We start from the raw sequence: 22,374 nt of genomic DNA, 5'->3' as shown, positions 1-22,374 counted from the left end.
TGGCCTCCACGTTCTCCAGACCTAAATTCATTGAACTTTCATTTATGGGGCTACTTGAAAACATATATTTATTCACAACCGTTTCCCAACATTACACAAAGACTGCGGGCTTGCATTCAGGCTGAAGTGGAAATTTTTGGCACGTCCTGTAATGATAAACAGCACCACAGTACAGACGTACAAAAATGGCCATAACTTGAAACCAAGATCAAATGTAACAAAGTTTATAAGAACTTTTCAATTGTTTTTGTATCCTGTCTGTTGGTGAAGTGGGTCGCACATGTTACGGAACTGAAGAGCATTTGTTATTTGTATGGCACTGTTTATTTTCAGTTGGCACGAGATGGGCATATATGACCTACCAGCATAAATCGACTACGTGTTGGCCCAAACAGGGCAAGAGAAATTATATTATGTGGGTCACTCCATGAGAACGATGATGTTCTATGTGTTTACGTCAATGAAACCAGAATACAATTCCAAGATCCAACACATGACCAGCCTTGCGCCCGTCGCCTTCATGAAGCACGTGGCCAGTCCCTTGGTGCAATTTTCTGCCAATTTCGCCGGCGGCCAGGTTTGTGAATGCCTTCGTACATTCATCCAAATAATTACTAACTCTTTAACATAAAATGATCGAATAGGACTACTACACCAGATCATCACCATTATCATCATCATCATCATCATCATCATCATCATCATCAAGACCAATCTTCAAGACTCAGGCCTTTTGTAACGTTTAGCATTAGACTTACTGCAATGTGGTCAGCAAGGCGCGATCACAGCTGAACATAATACCAGGGAGAGACTTGCAATCAGTAGGAATTGAGATAAATCTTCAATTTTTTTCTGGAATCCGACAAAACACGCTGAGTTTGTAAGCAAAAATGATATTGTTTGAAATAAAACAGAGGCTACTACAGCAGATATGCCTTACTCTAATTTTATCAAAATAATGGAAATAGTTCAAGAAATATTTTTCTGTAAATTCTTAGGAAAAACTCAAAATTTAATTATCTAATCTAGACAAGATTAATTCTACTCTTTTCTACCTCTTAACTACCCCTACATATCTATATAACTATCTTATCTATCCATCGTTCTTCCATTTATCCATCTATCGATCCATTCATCGATCTACCCTCCTATCAATCCGTCCATTCATCTATTCATCTGTCGACCCATCGATCTATCCATCCATCTATCTATCCATTCACCCATCAATATATCCATCTATTCACCTATCAATTCATCCATCCATCTATGGATCCATCCATCCATCTATCGATCAGTCCATCCATCCATTTATGGATTTCATCCATCGATTCATCCATCCATTGATCTGTCCAACCATCCGTCCATCCATCTATCGAGTCCACACCTGTGGAGTAACGGTTAGCACGTCTAGCCGCGAAACCAGGTGGCCCGGGTTCGATTCCCGGTCGGGGCAAGTTACCTGGTTGAGATTTTTTCCGGGGTTTTCCCTCAACCCAATGTGAGCAAATGCTGGGTAACTTTCGGTGCTGGACCCCGGACTCATTTCACTGGCATTATCACTTTCATCTCATTCAGACGCTAAATAACCTGAGATGTTGATAAAGTGTCGTAAAATAACCTACTAAAATAAAAATAAAAATCCATTTATCGATCCGTCTATCTATTTATCGATTCATCCATCCATCTATTGATCCACTCATCCATCGATCCATCCATTCACCCACCTATCCATCAAACCATCCATCTATTGATTCGTCCATCCATCTATACATTCACCATCTACGTATCTGTCTATTATTCTGTCTAATCTACTTATCTAATTTAATCTACCTGTCTAATCTAATCTACCTACCCATCGATCTATCCACTTATTAATTCTTCCATCTATTCATCTATCGACCCGTCCATCCAATTCATCCATTCTTCTACCCAACCACCTACATATTGTAACTGCACGTGTATCTTCCCTACTGAGCAATCGTATATAAGGATTTTGTAAAGTGCTCGGCAATTTTGAATAAGACACAAGAATTTCATTATGGTGCTCTTAATTAACAAAATAAACTTATAAATGTTGATGCAACTAATTTCACTCCTGTTACAATCAGTGCTCATAATGTTGACCTTAAATTTTAGGACCATATTGTATAGTAGCCTATTTACAGCATCGCTTCACTGGCTGACATACTACGCCTTCTAGGAATCCGAAAGTGTTATACACACTCGTCTTCTACGATTCCGAAAGTTGTGCACACTCTGTGGTAAGTGCAAGATTACGAAAGTCAAGATCATAGACCTACTGTTGATATGTACCACAAAAGACGTCCAATGGAATCAAGTCAGGTGAACGAGCTGGTAACAACGTCCGATACATTAAGTGCCTAAATTTTTCTTTGATGTGACTTCCATATGTGTATCATTTGTTATTTGCCTAGAGCGAATGGGAACAGTTTGTTCACTCGCTCTCTTCTCCCATTTCTCTTCACCCTTTCCTTTCTCTGTCTAGAATCGAAAAACCAAGTAAAATTATTTTAGAAACTGTAGGTCTATATAGCAACATTTAACCATAGTGAAAATATATTATGTCACAAATAAGCATTTGGTTATTCTCCTTTATCAATACGTAGTACTGATCTATTTTGCAAAAAGGTGTGTAAAAACTGAACATTTTTAGTTTTGCAAAGTAAATTTCTTTAACAATAATAAAAAGAATAAGGACAGCAGTAATATAATATTAAATACATTGAAAGTATACAAATGCATAAATTCATTTCTGAGAAAACACAGAGGAGAACAAATCGTTTTAGCAGTAGCTATACAGCAGAGTCAATAAAGGGAAAAAGTTCCTGCACCACTCTCTACAAACAGCACCCTGACAATATCATAATGTTAAGTTAAATGGCAAGAAGACTTCATCGAACATTGGTTCTATATATCAAGACAAATATTTTCCCTGAACACCCTCTTAGAGTTGCTAGATTTCATAAAATCCCTGAATGTAGGTATGTGCGTGTTTTATTTATGTATACAGAGTGATTCACGAGGATTTACCGTCCCTTACGGACCTTATTTCCGAAGATATTTTGAGCAAAAAAGGCATATAAACATTTGTCCTAATTTCAATATTTTCAGAATTACACTAATTTGAAGTTGTTTGTAAAATATCATTATTCTTCAGTTTCAAGGTTAAAGGAATATTACAGATAAAGAATGAACTATTTGGGAATATCATTTCTTTAATTAGCTAGTATTCTGATCTGAAGCTAAAAAAGTGTTGTGAATTCCATTGTTGCTTTGTGCAGATTTTTTTTTCGATTTTTTACTACTGGTACAAAATTACATTTTCTTACGCACTTATCACAACAATTGTTACAAATCTCCGCCATTTTTTGTAAATTCTTTAAGACTGTATATTAGGATGCACAATTAAATTGTAAAGAATCAAGTTCCTAAAGTCATATGATTTGTAACAATTTTTGTGATAAGCGCGTAAGAATGATGTCATTTTTAGTTAAAAATTGAAAAATAAAATCTGTACAAAACAATTAACAACACACTTTTGCCTTCAGAAAATTGGCCAGTTGAAGAAATGACACTTCTCAATAGTTCATTCCCTATTTGTAATATTTTTTTTTACCCGTAAAACTAAATAAAAAAGATAGTTTACTAACAACTTCAAATTAATGTAACTCTGAAAATATTGCAATTAGGACAAATGTTTATTTGACATTTTTTGCTCAGAATGTCTTCGGAAATAAGCTCCGTAAGTAACGGTAAATCCTCGTGAATCACCCTGTATATAGCATATGTGCGATGATTATTTTCAGGAACTGTAATGTTTTAGACATATTATTATTATTATTATTATTATTATTATTATTATTATTATTATTATTATTACAAACAGGTTTACAATGGTAATATCACAGCTTCCTGTGACCAATGTACTACGTTCTTTTTTTTTTTCTTCAATTATTTATATCTTCTGAAGCCCATTCTTGCAGTCCTTTCTCTGCCAAAACTTTATTTGTCTTCCAACCAGGTGTTTTGCGATCTACCTCTGCCTCCCCTTCCCTCTGGAATCCAATCTAAAATTCTACTTGATAGCCTTCCATGTATGTTTTAGACATAGACTAACTTTTATAATAATATTTAAGTAACAACTAATGACTTGTTCAATTAAACATTCCCGCCTTTTTCTTTCTGACTCTTCACTTTCAGCTTGGTATGGAAGCAATAGAGCTGCTTGGCGTGGGGGAACTCAGGCCCAGTAATGCCTTCATGCAGATTCTGGCAGATGTTGCTTGCTCGGAAGTTTCTGTGCTTCAACCAATGTGCGAAAACATATTATTTCTCTTAGTTGGCTACGATCCTTCTCAACTCAATGAGGTAAGCTCTTAAATAAGATTGCTTACTTCTGTAATTCTACATCACGAAGTTTCTCTGCGTGCCTCCATTTTACTATTTCAGTTGAAAAAATATGTTTAATCGTTATTTCTTATACGATCTCTTCTTGGACATTCTTAACCCTCTGCACCCTGTATTTACTCTTAGCTCTCTCCTTAGTAATCCACTATTATCTTCTTATATGTTATAACTAGGGCTGAAGAAAAGTATTGGTACCAGGGTAGTAAATAATTTCTATATACATTGTTTACAAAATACGTCCCGTTGTCGGGTGTCTCTACTGTCTGTACAGAGCAGATAGAGTGAACATTTGACATTTCTCAATAGTTGACCTGCTTAAGTGACGTGAGATTGTATCAGAATGCCGAAACAAAAATCCAACGAAGAACAGCTAATAAGGTGACTGAATTCAGAACATGGGGAAAATGTGTTTAATTAAATGGTAATAATATTTTTTGTAAATTTAATATTCGTTCCGAGTTAATCAATTTCAAACCCAAGTAATCCTGTAAATGTAAATTCTATTATGAGTTCATTCATATGGAGCGGACCACTACCATAACTAGTCACACATGCACACAACCATTTTGTAAACACAGATCTCTATGTACGATGCAGAGTAGCCTATAACCAATCATTTTTTTCACCCCTACTTATAACTTTACTAGAGAGCGCATTTGGGGTTTGTAAACCACAAGGTTAACTGCAACATTGACTATAAGTACGACCATAAGCAACACGTAAGGCTGTGCAGTGTACTGTCCTCATACAACCAGAACAGAACTAAGCTTGTCGATAACAATCGTTTGAGCTACATACTTCTAATGTTCTGTGAATGCACTTTAAATTAAAAACCACCTATTAATTATATGCACTTTACATTACTAAGTTTACAATTTAGTATGCTACAGCAATATAATACACATATTTAAAATGCATTTATACAGTTAACTACATATCGAAAAAGTACATTGTCTTACTTTGCATTACTTTCTCTTCCTTCATGGATGGACTTGTTGCAATGGACAACAATATATTTCATCAGGGATTGAGAGGTGAACCTCATACGATATTCAGTTAGTGATTATACTGAGAAAAACTTCTTTCTACAACGCATGATGTGGCAGGGACGAACTCAAAATATATCGATACATCATTATTTTAGTCTGTTTCGCTACTCATTATCTAATAATACTTATAAATTTTTAAAATTACGGAACAAGAAACATATAAATTAAGAAAACTAGACTTAAGGATATAATAAAAATATTCTCCTCTTGATAAAATTGTCCATAGAGAAGTGTTGAGTTCCAAACTCTTTAACAAAATATAACTGCAGCTTCAAACAACGAGACTTATTTTCTTTCGGCTTATCTCACCGATGTTTTGGTATAAAGATAAATAAATGCTACGAAAATAAATAAAGAGAAGAATTACGGTACAAAATAAAGAAGTGCTGTATACACAGCGCAGAAGCACAATGAAGAAGTGAAGACGTGTGGATGAATGTGAAGAACTAAGAAAGGAAGTTAAGAAATATGGCAGGAAGTGTAGAAGTACGGGAGTAAGCAAAGAACTGCCGAAGAATGGTAAATAGATGCTACAGAATCCCGTCCACCAGCAATGAGTTGTTAGCGTATCTATGAGATACCACTAACTGCACCCACATGCGTGACGCCATTAAAAACAAAATGCAACCTATGCAAAAGATAGTAAATATCAATACCTTAAAAACAATATACTTTGCATACTTCCACTCGGTAATGAGTTTTGGAATAATATTCTGGGGAAATTCACAGATAGTAACAGTATATTCCTATTACAAAAAAGAGTAATTAGAATAATAGTAGGTATCAAATCTATGGAATCTTGTAGGACTATTTTCAGAAAACTACAAATAATGCCCATGGCTTGTCAGTATATCTTTTCATTATAATCTTCCTCGTATGTAATCGTGAAAACTTTGTAACTAATTCAACAGTTCATAGCATAAATACACGTCAAAAAAAAATACTTTCATACTCCATCGGCAAGTCTATCATGCTATCAAAAAGGAGTGTGTTATATGGCAGTAAAATTTTTTAATAGCCTCCCTATGGATATAAAAAATGAAACTCAAAACATAAGATTATTTAGAGCCAAATTAAAGAAGTACCTAATTTCTCATGCCTTCTATTCTGTAGGTGAATTCATGTCATTCAATAATGCTTCATGAAATTGATACTAAAACTATGTGTTGTACTAGTAGACTATATTGCAAATCTCGTCTGTATATATTTCATCTAGACTGTGACTATAAATTAAGACTTTATAATAGTATTAAGCTTTTTGTCTTGTTCCATATTCTACCTGTAAAGCAATGTATGAATACCATGGAATGTTAATAAATACAATACAATACAATACAAAGCACTCCGTACAGTAAACTTGTATTCTCTCAATATGCACCCCATTTGCGCTCTTTAGTTATTACTCGTCTGTTTTCTAAGTGTACCGTAATTTAGCTTGTAGTGCTGATGTTTTGATTTGAAAGGACCGTAAGGAGAGAGGTGCAGTGCCATGAGGCATTTCTTCACTGCACTCGTGTACATCAGCAGTTACATTATTGTTCATTAGTATCAAAACCTGCCACGTGCATTTAGAAAACAAACAAGTTATAATAAAAATAATGATTATTTTATGAAGCTTAATTTGTGTGTTTCTTTTAATATTTTTCACAACTACCCTGTTTAATTAAAATATATATACGTATTTTATTGTACATATCTTTATCCCTGTTAAAAAGCTCACAATGCTGCCCAGATAGTTAAAATTCCTGATCTGTTACAAAGATTTGTGTTCTATAATTTTCGATCGATTTGGCGTGGGGAGTCATTACTTATGGTTTCTTAGTGGATATTTTAAGATTGTAACATTTCTTTGGCTAAAATTTGCTTATAAATTTTCTAGGCGACAGATGTTCGAATTGAAAAGGATCCTATTATTTGATATTAATTATACTAACGGTACCGGTACCCCTTATCTCCTGCTTTAGTTGCATTATGAGTGATGTCACTTATGAGGTCACAACCTATCTTCGGACAGTTGAATAAACAACAACATTACTCATGTTGTAACTGATATAATCTTATATAGAAGATTATATACTGAAGTCCTATAAAAGAAGATGAGGTATGGAACATTTTGAAGACAGCCAAAAATGGAAAAGCTGCTGGTCTAGGAGAGATAACAATGGAATTAATTAAATGTGGAGGCCCAAATATTATAAGTATTTTAACTAGACTTTTTAATCAGGTAAATGAGGGAGATCCAATCCCGACAGACTGGAAATGTCATACATTAGTGCAACATATACTGACACAGCGGGAAAGGCATGGAGGGCGTTACACTTTGTGATGAGGGTATTAAGGAAAGGCTCTGATAAATCCAAAGAGATTGCATATAAATCACTAGTTCGTCCAGTAATGGAATATGGTGCTGCATGTTGGGATCCTTACAGATTAGAACATATTAATAATAATAGAAATAAATTGCGCACAATGTGCATTGATATTAGAACATATTAAGACACTGGAAAAGATTCAAAAGCAGGCTCTCAAGTGTTGTCGTAATAATTCACCATTAAAATGGGACACACTCACGGACCGGAGAACGCAAATTCGATTATGCGCAATGTTCAAAACATACAGAGGTGAGCCTGCCTGGAGAGAAATAAAAAATAGGTTACAGCCGCCAAATTATTCTTCAAGGAATGACCACTCATATAAATTGAGGGAAAAAAAGACAGAGGACGGACACTGGAAAGTTTTCTTTTCTCAATCGTACTAACAGGGACTGGAATGCTTTACCTGCAGACTTACTAAAGGCTTTACAAAATAACCAAGAATGTATTTAAAAATAGGCTTAAGGACTTTACTAATAGACGGTAGTATATTATTCACACTATTTAAAGGGCGTAATTGATATCTTGTTCTACAATTGAACAGGTTATTTGAGAAACCCCTCATGTCCAAAATCTTAAAATTTTCAGAAGAGATAAAAAACTAAATATTTCCCATATGAAAATAATTTTATTGAAGCATATATTTTTCCCTTAATTTTACGTTGTAACTACATGTTTCAAGTTCAAAATTGAGGTTTTAACACATGTCAGTTCCTCAGAAAAATTATTTAAATATGTGGGCCATGAGGGCTTTCTCAAATAAAAGATTAAATGTGGGAATTTATGTCATTATTAATGAAGCAGAATGATAGAAGTTATTGTATTGTTGTAAAGTATTAATACACGTTTATATAGGGTGTGGCAGTGGGATATGACGGTTTTTATAGCCCTGTTGTGGGACACTCAGGACGAATTGAAAGGAAACAAATATACTTGAAGTAATCTAGTAAAATACAATTTATTAATGTTTGGTTACTTTTTAAAAATTACATTTCGAAGTAGCCTTCACGGCAACGAATACATTTCTGCAATCAGCTATGAAACTTCTGCATAACTCGCCCCAACAAAACAGGTTCAATGGCACTAATTTCGTTCCTTATATTTTGTTTCAGCTGGATGATGAAGCGAGGCTTGTTGCGATACACCCTACTTTTGAGAGAACCCATAGGAAGTAATCAGCTGCAGTCAGGTCAGGAGATCTTGGCAGGCAGTCATTGTCTCCAAATCGTGACATTATTCGTCCTGGAAACATATTTTGCAGTCAGTTCATTGAACCATGAGCAGTGTGCGCTGATTACTTCCTATAGAGTTATCTCAAAAGTAGGGTGTATCGCAACAAGCCTCGCACCATCATCCAGCTGAAACAGAACATAGGGAACGAAATTAGTGCCACCGAACCTGTTTTGTTGGGGCGAGTTATGCAGAACTTTCATAGCAGTTTGTAGGAATGTATTTGTTGCCGTGGAGGTTACTTATGGAATGTAATTTTTAAAATGTAATCAAACATTAATAAATTGCATTGTACTAGATTACTTCCAGTAAATGTGTTTCCTTTCAATTCGTCCCCAGTGCCCCACAACAGGGCTGTAAAAATCTTCATATCTCACTGCCACACCTTATATTTTGATGTCAACAAAAAGTTATTGGTAACAGTCAATAATGCTGTGAAAAAAAGTTGGTTGATATTTTCTATTAAATCATCCTTAGGTAACGTCACATACACAGCACTGTCCAGTTATATCAAATCATACAAATGCTACCAACATATAAATACACAACTTTTTAACATTGCTTACTTACTTACGGCTTTTAAGGAACAGGGAGGTTCAGTGTTGCCCTTACATAAGTCAGCCATCAGTCCTTATCCTGAGCAAGATTATTCCAGTGTCTACAATCATATCCCACCTCCCTCAAATCCATTTTAATATTATCCTCCCTTCTACATCTCGGCATCCTCAAAGGTATTTTTCCCTCTGGCCGTCCAACTAACAATCTATATGCAATTCTAGATTCGCCCATACGTGCTACATACCCTGTCCATCTCAAACGTCTGGATTTAATGTTCCTAATTTTGTTAGGTGAAGAATACAATGTGTGCAGTTCTACATTATGTAACTTTCTCCATTTTCCTGTAACTTCATCCCTCTTAGTCCCAAATATTTTCCTAAGCACCTTATTCTCAAACATCCTTAACCTCTGTTCCTTCCTCAAAGTGACAGTCTAAGTTTCACAACCATAAAGAAAAACTGGTAATGTATCTGTTTTATAAATTCTAACTTTCAGGTTTTGTGAAAGCAGAGTGGATGATAAAAGCTTTTCAACCGAATAATAACAGACATTTCTCGTATTTATTCTGTGTTTAATTTCCTCCCGAAACTTTTTAACATTACCAACATATATATATATATATATATATATATATATATATATATAATATTTTCAAAGCTATTCCAAAATCATAGAAAGTGATGTAATTGAGAAAACCCTTAGGTACTGTACTTGAGGGGTTTCTCAAATATATGCATTTTTCAACAGGCTCTGTATGCTACAAGAATGACTAAACTTGAGGAGTTTTTCCATAAAACGATGTATCGACCCCTAAAGATATTATATGATCAGTATATTGAAGTGTTCTATCAGTGAGGAAGTGTGTTGTGTCAGTGAAGTGTGTAGTGTCAGTGAAGTCTATTGTGTAAGTGAAGTGGCTGTGCAAAGTATTTGAACAGTGAAATGGTTAGAAGTGTTAGTGAAATCAGGTACAATCAGTGCATTGAGTGAGTTGACAGCGAAATAAGTGTAGTGCCGAAAGGTACTTGTGCAGATATGAACCTATCAGACTCGTGGGTCTTAGTTCGAGCTTAAGGTTAAGATACAAATTAGATTTACAGTACCGGTACTTTAAATGTTATTTTAAGTGACCATGCTTCATTTTAATTTAGGATGCTCCTTGTTGTTATTATCATTATTATTATTATTTATTGTTTTTTATTAGTTGTATTTATTATTAATTGTCATTATTGAGTGTAATTAGTTACCACTGCCACCGGGTATATACCCATTTGCAGTGTGAATACATACATACATACATACATACATACATACATACATACATACATACATACATACATACATACATACATACATACATACATACAAAAATAAAGGAAACAAAGGAGATCCAGCAAATTATAGAGGCATTAGCATCATGATAACAATTAGTAGGATTTTAAGTACCATTATTAAAATTAGATTGGAGGAAATAATAGGACATAAAATATCAGAAGATCAGGCAGGTTTTACAACTGGTAAATCATGCTTGGACAATATATTTGTGATCAAATTATTGAAAAAATGGTGGCAAAAGGGAAGGAAGTACATAAGGTAATTATCAATCTTGAAAAGGCCTATGATTCTATACCTATCAACAGACTTCGGGTGTCAATGGAGCAATTTGGAATCCCTAAAGCTCTCATTACTTTTATAAAAAAGCTGTATGGATGTAAGGCATTTGTTAAAGTCGGAAATCGGTTATCATCAGAATTCATTACAACAAAAGGATTAAGACAGGGATGCGGGATGTCACCAACACTGTTTAAGATATTTGTAGAAGATATACTAAAGTCATGCAGAGGAATGGGAGTGAATATCAATGGCCAGGTAATGCACAATTTATTATTTGCAGATGACCAGGTTATAATAGGACAAGACAAAGAAGACATAGAATATATCTGTGGTGTCTGGGCAAAGGGAGATAAGTCATAAAAATGAGTTCGGAGGTAAATGAAAATTAAACTTGGAACCCTTATTACAAATAATTTTCTACATAAATAAAACACATCAAATGCTAGTATTCTTTGATTTTTGCACACCCACTTGTATAATTTAACTTGTGTGTTCATCTGGGGAACAAAATTCCAGCTGGACAAAAAAATGACTTATACCTCTTTACCTGAACACCACAGATATGGTCTGTAAATTAATGGATGCATTTGAAGCAGGTGGATTGGAAATAAATATTGTTAAAACAGAATACATGGTAATTGGAGGAATTTCAGAAGATCTACAGATAAATGATGCCACAATTAAATGTTGAGGAATTCAAATACCTGGGATCATTATTGACAAATCTGACACATGTGAAAAAGATATTATTAACAGAGTAAATTGTGCTAGAAAAGCAATTAGATCCCTGAATTGTGTTTTGTGAAGTAGAAATACAAAACAGTATATTCTAAAAACAATAATCGAAAGCATACTTACATATATGGTTCAGAAAGCTGGACAATAAGTGAAAAAATGCAGAAAAGGGTGTTGGCGACAGAAATGGATGGATTACGAAGAAGTATGAGGATATCCAGACTAGAAAATGTAAGAAACACATATATTAGGAAAGAAATGGAAGCAGATGAAACTATTATGGACAAATAGAAAATAGGTCTTTACAGTGGTATGGACATGTACAACAGATGTCGGAGGAACGGTGACCTAAATGTATCCTCAATTGGACAGTGCCAGAAAGAAGAAAGCTTGAAAGAGCTAGAAAGACATGGTATGAAGGAATACACACATACATGGTGAAGAGGGACAGTGGGAAAATAGGAAGCTCTGGAAAGCAGGAATCAAAGGTGAACTGCTGTAAAGTGGAAAGCCAGTAAAAGTGAAGGTAAGTATATACTGTACTGAAGTCTTCTTTCTCCATTACAGACTCTTTTGCCAGTCATTCTTTCTCATACTCCGGCAGGATGTTCGACCAAGACGGTGGCCCACTATGCTCAGGAAATCTCTGCAGTTATTTCAACCTACAGTTCTGAATGGATTATCGCTTCTTTATCATTTTAAATGTTTGGTATATTTAACTTGGCAGTATATTGTATTTCGTCTCTTGCAACAAATTGTGTGTTGTACACTTCCACACGTTTCTTATGTATTCTGGATCCTTGGGGTTAGCTGAAGGTGTCGGTCAGATATTCCTCTTTTGGAAATATACATTCATACGAATATTTGTAGGTTCGTCATAGTTACTGATTGGCTTCATCACTAGTGTATTGTTTAATATCTTCCTCTACATTACATACACTTATTCTGCGATGTTGAAAGCTTTTATCATATGACAATAGGTTTATTCCAGCACGGTTCAGAATCGATTCTGAACTGTCTGCTCATGCGCAGTACCGGTACTCAATGTGCATTCCAACAAGACTTGAACTGATTCTAAACTCCCAGTTTTCTGTTCCAATGTGCTTTCGAACTCATTCGGAACGAGTGAAAGTGGTTTTCGATTAAGAGCAGGAACTGGAAATTCTGAACTGCAGACGCATGCACAGGTGGCTTAGTCTGAGGTTGAGGTTAAAATGCTTTGAGACTGGGCAGGTTAAAATTAAAAAAATAGTCGATCATGAGTGATTTGGAAGGTGGTAGTGGTATATTTTATGATTAATTAAATTCGGAAGATGAATATAATTTTAATATGAGAAGAAGCTCCAAAGGCTGTGAAAGAACAGTTCAAGAAACATTCCAACAACGTAAAATCCCGAAAATGTACTAAACTAGCGCATGTGTCGAAAAATGTTTGGTATTAGATCATAATGCGTTCTTAATTTCTTGCTGGAACAAGTCTAATATTGGAGGACAGTAATCAGTTTAAGTAAAAGTTACACAGTCGACAAATTGAAATAGCTGTCCTGAAAAAAAAAAAAAAAAGTAAAATGGACTTGGAACAGTCTGGTTCTGAGCCATCGATATGTAGACAATTTACTCAAAGAAACAAACAACCTACAAAATGCAGGTGGCCACAAGGATCCTGAACTCTAGAAGACAATGAACACTGGAAATTTGAACACATGATATTTTAAAATCACTTTAAAAAACATACAATTTAACAATGATATAAATAAAATACACTAGACTTTCGCTAATCAAGCTCTTAGTTAACTGGCCTCTCAATTATCCAGCCTCTTTTTAGTGTAGTTTCTATCACTTGTGCTGTAACAGTTTTCTGAAAAATTTGCACCAGTGCCATGTGTACTACTTCTACATGTAGGCCTGTATATACTTATAATGGGTACACAAGCTCCGGCCAAGTGTAGAATGCTCTAGTTTCGATTTAAATGTGCAAGTGGTGTTGTTCCCACAACTTATAACAATACATTTAATGACATTTTTAAGCAGTCTCAGTAATCCGACACTCTTGCTAATCCATCATCCTTCTGTGCAAGGAATCGCCAGATTAGCAAGAGTCCAGTGTAGTATAAAAGTGACACAATTACTACAATAACTTATACAAATACACTATGAGTATACTGACAATAAAATACACAATGAGTCCTTAATAATAAGAATAATTTGACCTAATATTCTGTGATGGATGCCGAGTACCTCTAAAATTAATTCTTAAAATGTACAGGTAATTGTTTTGTAATTGTTTATCTTTAAAATACCAATATTGTGATACAGACATTTTAAAGAACATGCTTATAAATTTTGAATTTATCTTTCAAAATGGCTGAAATATATCCATTTTACTGAATTAATGTATCCTGCTATTTTCTTTTTATTTTTGGGGCCAATTTTTTTAAGTAATCTCAAATTTGAGTTGTTGTAGTAATGATATTTCTACATACAAAAAATTAAAATTGTAGATCAATTAGGGAAAAAGTCAAATTTAACCATAATCTCCTTTTAATTACACTCACTGATAAATCTTTTTCCATCTTTTTTATCTGCTTAACCTCCCCATTAGTCAGACTTGATGGTATATTCAGAAATTATACATACAAATGCATCACATTATCAAAATTTGTCCTTAAATGGAGAGCATGCGTCTTTTGACTGTAGGCCTATGTGCTTTGCACATCCAGTCCTACTTTGTAGGTTTTACCCTCCTCACCTATGATTGAAATCCAACCACTCTCCACAAAACACACAGATTAATAAGCAAGTGGCATATATACAAAACACAATATTATAACCATACACACCACTGCGAATAGAAGAGGGAGATTCAACTAATCGCACATTAGATATCTCACTATTGCTTGTCTCCGTGGTCATGGGATTGGCATGACTCAGACCACTGCTGAGGATTCACAGGAAAACCACAAGACAATGGACGAACACCCAATCCCATGGGGGGTATATATATTTCATCTGCTTGTTAAATTTACAGAACTAAATGCCTTACAATCTTGTATGAAGTCACAATAAGTAAAATTTAATGCAGGGGAGCTAATGAAAATGTAACAACGGATATATTATTTTGTTTTTTTCACCCATTCCAGTTGAAGGAGGCTTCAGGTTGTGGGATTTCTACGCTGGTAACTTGGCAGAATACGGAAGTCTGTTTCCACCATCCTATGATTTGGCTGCCATAAGCACACCAGTGTCACTGTTCTACAGCGACAATGATCTATTTGGAGACCCTACTGTAAGTAAAAACTACACCAGTGCTTTTTTTAAATATACAGAGGGTTCCCTAAGGCATCGTAGCCTTCTGTTGAAGTTTTGGCGAGATAACAATCGTGCACTATGGTAACGAGATGTGCACTAGTCATCTTTAATAAAACTTATTAATATCAGCCTAATTTTCCTTCAAGATTTCAACATTTTACAAATATGCATACTAAATCTTTTTTGTGCCAACCAATATAAAGACTGTCGACTGCAATACATATATAAATGCAAAAATGTGAGAAGTTACATTTCATCGTAAAACTGTTTTGATGCAGGAGAGCTATGGAGTAAGGAAAATCAAGTTAGTTGTATACCAAAAATCTTTAAAACCAATTAATTTTATCAGAATACTATAACTCGTAATTTGCTCGAATGACCATTTTCACCTTTTGTGCATTTCTGAAAGTATATTCACAGAGAGAGAAGTAAGTAATTAAGTAAGTAAGTATGTACCTATGTATGTATGTATGTATGTATGTATGTATGTATGTATGTATGTATGTATGTATGTATGTATGTATGTATGTATGTATGTCTAATGCCTACCTACTAACTTCACTTTACGCGATTCGGGTTCCGCATATTGCGGATAGATGGCAGGACTGTGATCCATTTTGTAGTTGCACACCACTCGGTGGGCCACGCTGTACATGATGTGTATCTGTAGAGAGTTATGTCGTCTATTAGAGTGAGTATATGTGTAAATGTTCATGTATGGATTGAATGATGATGAAGATGAGGAAGGGAGAAGGGGAAACCTGGTGTTGGCATGCAGCCTGCTTCTCTCGAATAGCACCAAGTGGGCCGACATACTTAACATCCCAATCTGATGTACGAATCACTATTAACAGTGACATAGGCTTTCTCTTCATAAGTACTGCAGAGAGATTTGGGGTTTAATCCAGGCATATTGCTGCACAATCTAGTGGTTAGAAATTGTGCACTGCCATCTCTCCTAGTCCCTAGGTGAGATCGAACCCAGGCTGGTTAGTCTGGAGGCAGGCACACTACCACATAGCTAACTCAGTGGACATAATACAGAGACACAAGTAAATGGTTTCGTAATAGCCCAATATTAGTGCTGGTATTCTAAATTAAGGTTTACTGCTTTGTCAGTACATGGAGCTGTGGATATACTTTCAAAAGTGCGCAAAAAGTGAAAATCGACATCATAGCGAGTACAAGATTTTGGAATTAAGGTAACTATATTCACGCTAGTAAATTATAATTTAGTGATTTCCTGAGTAAGAAATATATTTGACTATGGGTGTATTTATACCAACTAGATCAGACGTGGACATTTAAAGAGATGCGCCGTACTACTCTGATTGCTGCAACACGCATCACCTGTTAACGTAATACTCAGCGGTGGATTGCGTGAAGTATTGAAACACGGAACGTTAAGTAATTAAGCAGGACAAAAAGATACACAGTTTTCTACAAATGTTATTTTTATGAATAATGACAATGAAAGAAAACATATTTTCCAAAACAAATACAAACTATTTTACAAAAAGCTGAAACATAATTTTATTTATAATTTAAACAATTACTGTAAAAACCTTATAAAATGATATAAAACGTACAATTCCACAACAGTTAAAAGGTAATGCAATAATCTGAACCTATTTGTTTTGAAAGGGCATCAGTCACTAATTTGCATCCTTTGAAAATAAAATTAAGAAACTAAGGAAAAATAGATTCTTAACAAAATATCAAGCACATTACCAAGAAACAGAAAAGCAACAATTAGGCTATTTTTTAAACTTCTTACTGTAGTTCTTTGTTGTTTTTGTCAATTTACGTCAATTGACTCATGCCCTTAAAAGAAAGGATTCGATTATTCTTCTTCGTCACGTAAATCAGCAAGTGTTTCAAAATTTGGAGTTATGTCAGACGTTGCAATTGTGAGCTGATAGAATAAATTTTCGTCTGAAATGCGTGATCTTGATTTGGATTTTACAATGGCCAACTGAGAAAGAAACTGTTCACAAATAAAGGTTGAGCCAAACATAGAAGCAATTTTCATAACAAAACTCCGAAGATGTGAATATTTTACTTTGCAAAGTTGTTTAAGCTTATATACTTCTAAACCAGCCATATTTGTGCACTTGCACTTGGGGTTTCGCGGCCAGACGCGCTAACCGTTACTCCACAGGTGTGGACTACTATTATTATAAAAAAAAAATATATAAAAAAATTGTTCCATTAAAACGAGTCTTTTCATAATGTCGCTCAACGTGCTAGTAAAATTTTGTAGCATAATAAGCACCTAACGCTTTCCCCTTCTTCGCAACAAAAGAATTCATTTTCCCATTCTTTGTGGAAATAATATGTTTGGACTTTTTTACTTCAGGAGCTTCCTTAGAGAGCGACATTTTTTTTTAGTGAAATCCACCACTGACTGCCAGTACAGTATTTCAACCAGTCGGACAGGTACCCCAGCTAGGGGTGTGGAGAGAGGGAGATCACGTCCTTGCGTTCGACTCCGTTCGACATGTAAGTTACTACTGATCCCCACGTCTGAACTAGATCATTAGCTCATAGGCCTAGCGTTTAGTGTGGTCATAATAATAATAATAATAATAATAATAATAATAATAATAATAATAATAATAATAATAATAATAATAAATAAAAACAGCAATTTTAATCTGCCCCACAGCTTCGTTCACCATAAATATTACAACTGCCAAGGACTGAATTCTGAGCCCATTGCTATAAAATCTTCTTGAAATGACAAATGGTTAGCTTATATATAGAAGTAGGTCTACAGATAAAAGTAGCTAGCGGAGTTCTTGCAATTCTCATTAAGTGAATCCAGCTTTTAAATCAGTGGCTTGCAAGCTTTTACAATTATATAAATAAAAATATAATATAAATATAAATTATATAAATTTAGCTTCCCTTATGAAAAGGTTGCCAGATTTGACAAAGCATATTACATATACTTTGGAAACACACCCTAAAAGGTAAAATGATATACATTTGAAACGGTTAGGGAATCGAATATACAAAATGTCAGAAAAATTTACACCTAATTAGCGTTTGTTACCAAATTTGAACAAATTTATAAAGCACTGGAAAAACAGCTATAAATATATCGAGATATTTTGTAGTTTCATATCACACAAATAAAAGAGTAAAATTAAAATTTTTAATTGCATACATAGAACACTGAAAGGAACTTAGAACTTGAGCAATGAGATAATGAAATATACTCGTATATCTACAAAATCTGTAGTAATGAGATCTCATACGCCATATAAAACATTTTGGAGATTATACACCTTTAATTTTCAACATTTATTTTTTCTTTAATTTTTACACTCAACGACATTAATATTATTATTACTTCTTGTGTTACTTGCATAATGCATGTTGATCGCAATAAGCTGAGAAAATTTAGAAATAACTTTTCTCATAAAAAATATACTTAGAAAACAGGTTTTCAAGAGAGAACTCGCATATCTTACTTAAGCATCGTCCATTTAAAGGTCATAAGGAACCTCTAAGAGCAGATGTTCACTATCTGTATACTGTACCTATATCAACTAGTTCAGAATCGTATGCAGGGTATACGAGTAAGTTCATAAAAGTGGAAAAGATATTATAGTATAGTATAGTATAGTATAGTATAGTATAGTATAGTAGTATAGTATAGTATTTATTAGCTGTCGTTATAGCAAAAGCTAATGACATTGTCAAATTACACGTGTGAAATTATAGTGCAAAAATGAAAATTATTCTATTACAACACTAAACATAAAACAAAATGATCACAAATACTCCTTAGAGTTTACAATTGAGAGTCAAGATTATCAAAATTAGGCTAATATCTAGATGAAAATTGTAACACACTGATCACAGATATTGATTTGATTAACAATTTATGAGAATGTCCTAATATATTACAGAATAATAATACAATTCAGAGAAAGAAACCTAAAAAATATCAACAGCTTGCTTTTCTGATTCAAAATATTCTTGTACAGAATAGAATGGGTTTCTAAGAAGCCACGTTTTCACTTTGACTTTGAATATGTCAAGTGACACTTCCTGTGCTTCCTGTGGAAACATGTTGAACATTCTACAGCCCAACATGTTAGGACTACTTTTAACTTTGGATAGTCTGCAAAATGGTATGTCCAGTTTTTCTTTATTCCGAGTATTATACTCATGTTTATCCATCCTACTGGTGAAGCCATAAAGATTTTTCTTGATGTAAAGAAGGAGTTCCAGAATATATTCATTAACAACTGTTAAGTTGGACTCCTGTATGAACAGTGGTTTACAATGTGCTTTGCTTGGTTCTTGTGTGATAATTCTTATTGCTTTCTTCTGAATGAGCAGGACTTCAATAAGTTTATTGCTGTTTCCCCACACCAGGATTCCATACTTCAATATGCTATGAAAAAAAGCAAAATAAACACTTCTTAGGTACTGCCCGGGTATTTTATCTCTAATTCCTCTTAAGAGATACAGGACTCTGGACAGTCTCCGAGAGATGTATTCAATGTGGCAATCCCAGGTTAGTTTTGTATCAAGATGGATACCAAGTAACTTTACTGCCTTTTCTTCAGACCCTTCTTCTTTTTTCAATGACAAAATTAATTTTTGAGTCTTCTCCTCGTTTAAAATTAACTTATTTGCTCTGAACCATTCTGCTGCTTCCAAAACTGTATTTGAGGTTAGCTGACGCAGTTCTGCTGCACTAGTCGAACATGTTATAAAAGAAGTGTCATCTGCATATAATGTTGATTTGGCCATAGTGTTATAACTTAAATCATTTACAATAATTAGGAATAAGAAAGGTCCTAAGATGGAACCCTGTGGGACACCATGTTGCACTTCTCCTTCAAAAGACCTGATCCCTTGAATTTCTACTATTTGTTTTCTGCCAGACAGATATGATGAGAGGAGATCCAACTCCCTTCCATTTATACCATAGTATTGTAGCTTAAGTCTTAAAATGTCATGTGAAACGCAGTCAAAAGCTTTTGTTAGGTCGCATAACGTGATCTCAGAGTACATTTTATCTTCAAAACCATTGTATGCTGATTCCAGCAGTGATAAGATAGCATCAACTGTTGTTCTACCTTTACGAAAACCAAACTGCGTATGACACAATAAGTCATTTCCTTCAAAATAATTTGCCAATTGAGTCTTCATTACACATTCTAACACTTTTCCGAAAATAGGAATAATAGATACCGGCCTATAACTACTTGGATTCTCTTTCTCACCTTTCTTGTATATTGGGCAAATCCTCGAGTATTTTTGACTACCTATTTGGAAATATCCCCATTTCCAGACAATCGTTGATGCACACTGTCAATGGATATACGATATAATTAATCACTTGCTTCAGGAAATTATTGGATATTCCATAAATATCTTTGCTGTTTGATGCTTTCATTTTGTTCACAATATTAACTATATCCTCACATGACGTATACTGCCATTTGAAACCTATCTCTGGCACTTGCACAGGTGTGCTTGTTAGAAGAACTTCTGCTGTTATATGTGAAGAACTGATCTCTGAAATGATATGCTCCACAGATTCAAGAAAATACCTGTTCATTTCATTGGGTTCAATTGGTATATTTTGATTTTTGACACCTTTGTTACATTCTGTCTTTATCAAGTTCCATGCAGCTCTACATTTGTTGTTGGATGATTCAATGAAAATAGCATTTCTCTGTTTTTTTGTTTTTATTAATGAATCTTTGTAAGTTTTCCTTGCTTTCTTATATTCAACTCTGTCTTCTTCCTTCCCAGAAAATTTATATATGGACGACAGTAGTATCATCCTATTTTTCATATGTTCCAGTTCCTTTGTAAACCATTTGCTTTTGTCGTGTCGTACTTCTGTTCTTTTAATCTTCATCACTTCTTCCGGAAAATAAAAGTTAAAAAGGTCAATAAAAATATGAAAAAAACCATCAAATAAATCACCGCCTCTGCAATTTCTATAGTGAGATTCTAAACTGGCAATCCAATCTTTGTGCTTCACTTCCCTAACGAAAAACTCAATACCTTTTTGAGAGAATACTCTTCTATAAATATAACTGTTTGAGATGTTAGAGTAATGTATCACCTTCTCCGCTTTTCACAATCACATGCTTTCGCTCATACCTTAGTGGAGATTTGTTCACTTCTCCTGTCAAAAGCTGATACAGATGTTTGAGCTAGATATGGTACTGCAGCTTTAGAAAAGTTGCTATTACAGTCATAGCTCTAAAGAGCTGTAATTTCTCTTTCAGGACGTCCACGAGCTGAACACAGCTTTGGGTAACTCCCTGGGTGAGTACAGAGTACCTCTGTCATCTTTCGCTCACATGGACTTCTTGTGGGCAAATGATGTGAAGACACTTGTCAACGACGAAGTTTTGAAAACCATCCAGAATAACTGAATGCAAATGTCTGTGCCTTAAATCGACTTCAGATAACAGTAATTAAGTGACATTTTAAATTTATGTTTCATTTCGGTATCTTATATAATAATTTTGAAATTAGTCTGTATTAATACACACAGAACATAAAAAATATGTAAATGTCTACATGAGCATAATACATGTTTTCTTTTTTCGAGATCTGTTCCCTATTCAACCCTGGTTGCATTCAGCCTACAGACTTCTTGTCCTTATCCATATTACCTCTCTACTTTAATTCCCACTTCGTTTCATCACAGTAAATGTTTACTTATAATGTAAATCTTTACCTAGACGTTTCCTCTCTTCATTGAAATGTAAAAGAAGCACTGAATAGTGAATTCTTGTAGGGTAAGGTTGCCTAATTCCGTGGCATATTTAATAAAGACTATATTTATGCCAAACTTGTACTAAAAATGTTCAAATAACACCTAAATGACGTTATTTGGACCTTTAGCTACAGTTTTTACAACATTCAGTGTCAACAGTTTCACAAGTTTTATATATAATATATAATTCTTCATTGTTATACAGTGGCTCCTAAATCCGTGACAGGGATCCAGATTCCGTGATAGTGGTTTCCTAATTCCGTGATACTAAAATAATTCTCATTAACTGCTCAGAAAACAAACGTGTATTTGG

At 34.4% G+C, this 22,374-nt stretch overlaps 2 protein-coding genes across 2 annotated transcripts; both read left to right on the top strand.

The window, feature by feature from the left end:
* Positions 1 to 338: 338 nt before the first annotated feature.
* On the top strand, positions 339 to 12,688 carry LOC138709962 (lipase 3-like). The gene is made up of 3 exons (XM_069840644.1): positions 339 to 577; positions 4,222 to 4,389; positions 12,554 to 12,688. Exons 1-3 carry the CDS (start codon positions 428 to 430, stop codon positions 12,686 to 12,688), a joined length of 453 nt encoding a protein of 150 aa, XP_069696745.1. The 5' UTR covers positions 339 to 427.
* Positions 12,689 to 13,244: 556 nt separating this feature from the next.
* Positions 13,245 to 21,894, top strand: LOC138709960 (lipase 3-like). The gene is made up of 3 exons (XM_069840643.1): positions 13,245 to 13,269; positions 15,127 to 15,272; positions 21,565 to 21,894. Exons 1-3 carry the CDS (start codon positions 13,245 to 13,247, stop codon positions 21,712 to 21,714), a joined length of 321 nt encoding a protein of 106 aa, XP_069696744.1. The 3' UTR covers positions 21,715 to 21,894.
* Positions 21,895 to 22,374: the final 480 nt, after the last annotated feature.

This window comes from Periplaneta americana, chromosome 12 (genome assembly GCF_040183065.1).
Source record: "Periplaneta americana isolate PAMFEO1 chromosome 12, P.americana_PAMFEO1_priV1, whole genome shotgun sequence".
Taxonomy (NCBI): Eukaryota; Metazoa; Arthropoda; class Insecta; order Blattodea; family Blattidae; genus Periplaneta; species Periplaneta americana.
The sequence above is the reverse complement of the archived record's forward strand: the minus strand, read 5'-3'. Positions and strand labels throughout refer to the sequence as shown.